This window comes from Etheostoma cragini, chromosome 11 (genome assembly GCF_013103735.1).
Source record: "Etheostoma cragini isolate CJK2018 chromosome 11, CSU_Ecrag_1.0, whole genome shotgun sequence".
NCBI lineage: Eukaryota > Metazoa > Chordata > Actinopteri > Perciformes > Percidae > Etheostoma > Etheostoma cragini.
Genome location: NC_048417.1, coordinates 975778 through 984091, shown reverse-complemented (window position 1 = coordinate 984091; position 8314 = coordinate 975778). Strand labels below are relative to the sequence as shown.

Below are 8314 nucleotides of genomic sequence, written 5' to 3'. Positions count from 1 at the left end.
ATGTTGACTTTCTTCTCCTCAATTTCAAAATGCTCCCTTGCCAGATTGTAGGTTATTGTTGTAAGAGTATTGACTTTCTGCTCAGCCGTCCCTACTAGTGTTGCTTCCAGGACTTTGTCAAGATCTTGGTCTTGTTTGTATCACTCTTTGTTGTCGCTCATCTTGGGCAATTTGATATCTTTCCTTGCAGGCTGGGGTTGGCTCCCTGGGAAGGCATCGTGTGGGCACCTCCTGAGTTCTTAAGGTGACATAGGTGCTGAGAGATCTCCAGTGCTTTGTGGTTCTCCTGCGTCTCACCAGCTGCACAGCGGTATAACATTTAACACAATATGTCATACCATGTGCTGTTCAACTTACGTTTGTGTTGCTCCATCGGTTTTGCCATTGCCGCCTCTGCCTCCTTTATTGATATTTTTTAAACGGTTGTTAGCCCCGCCCCTTCCGGTACGTAGCTAAGTTGGCGACCGTTAACGGGGGAAAATGTCCATTGTTCCACACTCAACTTTTTGAGTGCACCTTCCGGGTATTCTAAGTGCACTGCATTTGACCGCACTTCGACAATGTGAGTGTGAGTACTATGTACTCATATAGGACAGAAGTGTGCGATTTGAGACACACCAATGGTGTCATGTTGGCAGACAGCCTGGTCTCACAGAATTCTGTGAAAAGACCACAAACTGTTACCAGCTCATTACGTGCTGGTGGCACGGAAAACACTGCCAAAACAAAGTCAATGAGATGATGTCTCAATCTACGTTTGGAGGTTGGTTGGGGGGTGGATGGGTCAAACGGAAAGAGGTTCCGCAGCATCCGCTGCAGGTCCACCAAGTTCTGCAACAGCTTTTTCCCCACTGCCATCAGACTGTTGAACTTCTGATCCATAAACTGAACTGTGCACCGATTGCACGTCATCGGGCATTAAAATGCTGCTGAACGTTTAGCTATTTCAGTTCCTTTCTTTTTTACTCTCATACAAAGGAAAAAAAGGCATTTTTGCACAAATGCCTTTTTGAACCAAACCACTACAATTTGCACACTGTTCATCTCCTGCACTGTTTTACACTTTGATCATTGCTGCACTTCTGTATAACTTTTTGTATAATAATCCGGAAATGTATTCCATCTCACCTGGAATATCATTGCAATATTTTATAAGCTGTATGCAACGCAATTTCGTTCTGTATACACTCTGTACATATAAAATGACAAATAATAAAGTTGAAGTTGAACTTGACATCCCAAGACTCACCAAGGAGACCGGGGACTGTGTCCCATGTATCACGATTCCTAAACCCAACAGTCCCATCGTTCTTTTCCTAAACTACCCTGACGACCATCCAGTTCTTCTTTTCCCAAACCCAACCCGTTGTTGTCCCCCCACCCACGCCCTTTTCCTTAATGTAAGGGGCCGTGTTCATTTCACTGAATTCTTCCGGGGGCCCATCATACATAAACACATTCATTAGGGGTTCATCATAGCACAGAGACAGCACTTGGGAAAATTACTAATGACCTCCTAATTGCATCAGACAAAGGACTTATCTCTGTACTGGTGTTATTAGATCTTAGTGCTGCATTTGATACCATTGACCATTATATCTTATTACAGAGATTGGAACATTTAATTGGCATTAAAGGAACTGCTCTAAGCTGGTTTAAGTCTTATTTATCTGATTGATCTCAGTTTGTTAATTTTAACGATGAATCCTCCATGCACGCCAAAGTTAGTCATGGAGTCCCACAAGGATCTGTGCTCGGTCCAATCCTGTTCACTTTATATATGCTTCCTTTAGGCAGTATTATCAGGAAACACTCCATCAACTTTCATTGTTATGCAGATGATACTCAGTTATATCTATCAATCAAGCCAGATGAAACTAATCAGTTAGCTAAACTTCAAGTGTGCCTTCTGGATATTAAAACCTGGATGACCTGTAATTTTCTAATGTTAAACTCAGATAAAACGGAAGTTATTGCTCTCGGACCCAAGCACCTCCGTGACGCATTATCCAAAGATATAGTTACTCTGGATGGCATCACCCTGGCCTCCAGCACCACTGTGAAGAATCTTGGAGTCATATTTGATCAGGACATGTCCTTTAATTCCCACTTAAAGCAAATTTCAAGGATTGCCTTTTTTCACCTACCAAAAATCAGGAATATCCTGCCTAAAAATGATGCAGAAAAACTAGTCCATGCATTTGTTACTTCTAGGTTGGATTACTTTAATTCTTTGTTATCAGGCTGCTCGGAAAAGTCCATAAGGACTCTTCAGCTGATCCAGAATGCTGCGGGAACGTATTCTGATGGGAACCATGAAAAGAGATCACGTTTCTCCTGTTTTAGCTTCTCTGCATTGGCTTCCTGTAAAATTTAGAATAGAATTTAAAATCCTTCTTCTCACCTACAAAGCTCTTCATGGTCAGGCTCCATCTTATCTTAAAGAGCTCATAGTACCTTACAACCCTACAAGAGCACTACGCTCCCAGAATGCAGGGTTACTGGCGGTTCCTAGATTCTCTAAAAGTACAACGGGAGCTAGAGCGTTCAGCTATCAGGCTCCTCTCCTGTGGAACCAGGTTCCAGTTTGGGTCCGGGAGGCAGACACCGTCTCCACATTTAAGAGTAGGCTTAAGACTTTCCTTTTTGATAAAGCCTATAGTTAGGGCATATAATCGAATATTGTTAGGGAGTAGTAGTTCGTCACATAGTTTTCAGATTTATCTATCATATAATCAAGAATATAATAAAGCTAAAGGGAGACTTGGCATACAGCCCGATCCGGTTGGGGGGGGTTTTAGCCCGACCGGGCTGGAGCTCTCTTTACCTTGTCTCTCTTGGTTTTGGTGTAATAATAGTTTTAGACAGCTGGGGACTTATTTTGATACACTGAGTTCCTCTCTCCTCTATCTTTCCATCTTTTCATTTATGTGCATCCATGTCCCAGAAATGCTTGTTACTAACCTAGCTCTGGGGAGTCATTCCCCGGAGTCCTTATGTTCTTTTCCCCCAGAATGTTCCCTTGGATCAGAGAGGCTCCAAAATCAGGGTAGCAGCTGTCGTCATGGTCCCGCTCCATGTTCTGTGATGCCATGTTCAACTGCTACACTGCAGTGCCCTGCTACGTCCTGCTACATCCTGCTATGTCCTGCTACGTCCTGCTACGTCCTGCTACGTCCTGCTGTGCCTTGTAATGCCGCACAGAGTCCTGCTATGCCATGAACTACTTCAAAATTCTAACCCCAACCGGCCCGTCTGACACCGCCTACCAAGAGCCTGGGTCTGACCGAGGTTTCTGCCTAAAAGGAAGTTTTTCCTCGCCACTGTCACACTGTTGCTTGTTCTGGAGGAAACTTCTAGAACTGTTGGGTGCTTGTAAATTCTGGAGTGTGGTCTATCTGTATAGTGTCTTGAGATAACTCTTGTTATGAATTGATACTATAAATAAAATTGAATTGAATTGAATTGAATTCATTACATAATTGGAATTTTCTGACTGTTCATAAATAAGTTACATAACTTACTGACAAGCTTTCATACATTACACCTTTTTGAGCAAGATGCATCCAACTTATTCTTAAAAGAATTAATTGAAGGGGAATGCACAACTTCTTCTAGAAGTCATGCGTCATGTTTACACTGGTCTCAGTGTCTCAGGAGTTTAAAGTTGTTTACATGTTAGAAGATCTTCCTTTAGAGAGGTTCGTGTCATCCATGGAGGATGAAGCAGTCTGATTAAAACTGCCCACAGACTCAAACAGGTCACAGATCCAGTTCTGTGTTTGTCGGACCACACTAGTGTGTATCAAGGTCAGGTACTGATGACTGAATAAGACAGTCTCAAGTTCTATCAGACATTTAGTAATTTACTTGTTTTATTCATTAACATTTTTTTTTAGACAATCTTAATGGACAATGACTTTAATGTAACTTATATAACTTTTGGTGGGCATGTGGAACTGCAGAAATTCAGATATCTTTATTTTGTGATCATATTTACAGCATATATTCTCGTAATTTGCAGTAATTCTATCATTGTGTTTGTCATAGTGATTAACAAATCCCTCCATGAGCCTATGTACATTTTCATTGCAGCTTTGTTAATCAACTCTGTTCTTTTCAGCAATGCTATCTATCCGAAGCTTTTGATTGACTTTTTATCTGAACGACAGATCATATCTTATTCAGGCTGTCTCTTTCAATGGTTTATATATTACACTCTAGCCTGTTCAGAGTTCTTCCTGTTGTCAGCCATGGCCTATGACAGATATGTGTCTATATGTAAACCTCTGCAATATCACACTATCATGAGAAAAACAACTGTTTATATTTTCCTGATTTTAGCTTGGCTTCTACCTGCTTGTCCAGTTACAGTGGCAATATTACTGGGTGCTCATAAAAAACTCTGTTACTTTATTTTGAAAGGAATAATTTGCAACAGCACAGTTCAGAAACTTCACTGTTTTCCGTCAGCAGTACTGAACATATATGGCTTGACTCTTTTTGTATTTGCTGTACCTCTCCCTGTACTCTTCATTCTTTTGACATACACCAGGATATTTATAGTAACCTATCAAAGTAGTAGAGAAGTCAGGAGAAAAGCTGCACAGACCTGTTTACCCCACCTGTTGGTTCTGATCAACTTTTCCTGTTTGAGTGCCTATGATGTTCTTCTACCTCGGCTGGAAGTTGATTTCCACAAAACTGTACGTTTAATAATGTCCTTACAGGTTATTTTGTATCATCCTCTCTTTAATCCAATCATATATGGACTGAAAATGAAAGAAATTTATAAACAGCTAAAGAGGTTGTTCTGCAAAATGGACTAATGTACAGTGTTTTGTATCATAATAATTATTGATGTGATTCCTTTTATCCTGGAAAGGTATTTAATGTGAGGATTTGTTTCTGTAACACTAATGCATAATAAAGCGTGTCATGAGCTTCAACAATGTAGCTAATGGCTGAGCAATTGGCGGGAAAGTCCTGCAAAGGATAAGGATAGGATAAGGCTTTTCTTTTAGGATTACACTTTATCAACCGACATTTCCAGTTAATTGTCACTCTTTTTTAAATTTTTATTTTTCAATAAACTGCAGAAAAAGAGAACTCTGTCATCACGTTCATATTGGCATCATTGTTTCTGGGTGTGTTGTTAAAGTGTATAAATGTCAACATTTTTTAATCAGTAGCCTTGAAAGCCAGAGCATGTGTTTCAAACTGTTATTTTGTGCCATGAGTGGCAAAGAGGATTCAAATAGTTTTGAAAAATAATTAACCAAAAACTACATCAGTGTTTCCTTCACGTTTTTAAACAATGTATTAAGGGAGGTCCCTTGGTACACCCATGTCACAGCAATGTGACATTGACGTATACAGTGTTTTTTTCATTTTTAACACTTTGCTTTATTTGCAAAAAAAGCTTCATGTTTTACAATTAAAGTCCAATATATGGTGTAATTTCTGTCAAACAGGACTATTTTAAGCATTTGGATTAGAATTAATTCTGTTACAACTGTGATGCCATTCAGCTTGACAGATAATAAATGAACACTTCCAGATATATACATGCTTCAATGTGTATCTCAGATCCCATTTTCTCTTAATATGACCAGAACCCAGACTAGACCACATTAAACAAGCATTCATTCTGGTATAAGTCTTCTACTAGTTTGCTATTGTTGACAGCCATGTTTAGCATAGGAAAAGGCCTACTCATTTCTGTCTTTTTACATTCAAAGGCTTCACGAATCAGGCTATATCACAATGAATTGTTAGAAATCTGAAAGCTAAACATGCAGGAAAGCGCATTTCTCAAAACTGAAAACAGGTGACTGGAATAACCTTAACCCTATTCCTAATCCTACTTGTGGTGCTTCCTCAATGTAAACTGATAATATTTATGATAGTGTTTTCTCAGATCCTGTTTTTTTACCCTCATGTTTTCCTCGGGTCAAATTGACCCGTTTTCCGATATCAATGCTCTTTTTAATTCCCCAAAATAACATGATTGTTTCCACTCAACGCTCTTTGCCAAGTACAAATCTCTACTTTCATTAATTTTGGGGAGTCTTATTCAATTTTATAGCATTTGAAAACAAATAGACGTATTTTTGAAATAGTATTGAGTAAAAGTTGACATATTCCAGTCTGTGATTATCCTCAACATCCATTCCTTTAATTTTAGTCTCAATAATTCCTAATTTCTGCTTTTCTAACTCAAACAACAGGTATAATTTCCTATAAATGAAGTTTATTGATCATAAATTTCAGGAACAACTTTAAAACTAAAGTTATTAAGTTAATGTTACGTAGTGTTGAAAAAGTCCAAATTTGGACAAACATTGACAACAATGTAATAAAAAGTTAAAAACAATAATAAAAAGCGTCAATAAAAGTGATGTTTTTCAATTTTGACAAGAATGCATTACAAGGGTTAAAGAAAATGCTTATTTGTGTATTAGTCATGCTGCTTGTTGCTTTGTGTGGTTTCTCTGAAGCACTTTGTTGCATTTCATATGTATGAAAAATGCATTCAAATGTGGCCGTGTTGGCTTAGTGGGTAAAGAAGACGCACATAATCATACATCAATGCAGAGGTCAAGCATTCCAGTCCGACCTGTGACGATTGCCTGCATGTCATTCCTAGGGAAATTGAGCAGTGTGATACAACAATGTATAAAAAACACCCTCCAAAATTTTGCAAAAATGAAAACCACCATCAGGCACCTCAGCGATGTCGCCTTGACATGCACACCCCTCTCCAATAATTCTTTGTTTCTTCTTTATGACTAAGAAATATAAATCCCTTCGCCCCTGTATTGAGTATAGGGTGCTCAGTTCCATCACTGTTAAAAACAAATACCCGCTCCAACTCATATTTATAATATGAAGTTAGATCTTTGACATGCTAACCATCTAATGCGGATCTGGAAGAACGGAAAAGGGCATTTAACACCCCGCTGGGACACTATGAATATTTGGTTATTACCTTCAACCTGACACCGTTTCCCAAGCCCTCATAAATGACATCCTCCGTGATTTTTTTCATAGTTTTTTTTTTATTTAGATGACGCTGGGATCTTCTCCCAAGAACCGGTCTAACACACCAAGCACGTTCGTTAGTGCTGCAGCAGCTTCTGGAGAACAGGCTTTTCGTCAAAGCGAAGAAATGTGAAATCCATGTCCAGTCCGTACAATTTTCTTGACTTTTTCATTGAGAGCGAACGATCTGATCCTGCTAGCTGGAGCAAGCGGCTTATCTGGCCCCTCCCCCTGTGTGTAGTAGTGTGTTCTAACATCAGAAACTAATTTGTAATTAATGTAATAAAGTATAAATTATTAAATAATTATTACATCTGTAATAGTGTTTGTTGTTATAAACAATGATGCCCTCAGATGGATGGGGTTACTGTTGGCGGGGGGGGTTGAAAAGTTATCTTCAAGCAACAATAACACACCTGTATGCAAAACAACAAAGATAAGCTATAAATAATTGCACTTCTTTTTTTGGGCCATTTATTTTAAGCAAACAGTTGAAACTGATGACACCTTTTATTGTGTAGTAGTCATAAACAAGTTTCTTTTGGATTAAACCCCTTCCAAGAATCATAGAAAGCACATCTCTACATCACTATTGTAGAAGAAATCACTGCACATTAGTTATCTTTGTTGATACATTGGTTTTGTTTTCTACTAGCAACTACGAACATTCTTTTAAATTTCTTCTGGATTTCCAATAATTACAGAAACCTTATCCCTACATTATTATTACAGAATGTATATGATTAGATTCAAGAGAGGCTGATCCAAAATTACTTGTAAAGTCATTATTAAATGTTAAGATTCTGGAATCTCCAGTTTAACTGTAACAGCATCATAGATAATAAAACACAAGCTGGCTTAGGCATGTCCTGTTCTTAAAGTTTCAACCTGTCTGTGACCTTTGATTTTTTCCCTCTTTAAGTGCTGCTCATTCTGTATATAAAGGATGCTTAAGGACATTTGGTGTGTGTTTCGAGAGCTCTTTTGCTGGTGTAGTGAAACCAGCTGTTATAATTATTATCCTTCCACATTGCAACTTTATAAATAGATAGCTTTTATTATTAGACTCACGGTCCATAAAAAAACAACAACAACCACAAAAAGTTATTTATGTCATGAGAAAGTGTTGTTTCTGCTTGAAAGACAATAAAACAAAGTTTGATTTGTATGTACAGCTTCTCCCACCACAGTGGCTCGAGCTGACAGGGGAGGTAGCAGTTCATTTTTTACATTCACAGCATGACACACACACACACATGGTCCTCACAGC

The 8314-nt window shown here is 38.6% G+C and overlaps 1 protein-coding gene across 1 annotated transcript; it reads left to right on the top strand.

The window, feature by feature from the left end:
• Nucleotides 1-3908: 3908 nt before the first annotated feature.
• Nucleotides 3909-4829, top strand: LOC117953167 (olfactory receptor 6N2-like). The gene has a single exon (XM_034885979.1). The coding sequence runs from the start codon at nucleotides 3909-3911 to the stop codon at nucleotides 4827-4829; it is 921 nt and encodes a 306-aa protein (XP_034741870.1).
• Nucleotides 4830-8314: the final 3485 nt, after the last annotated feature.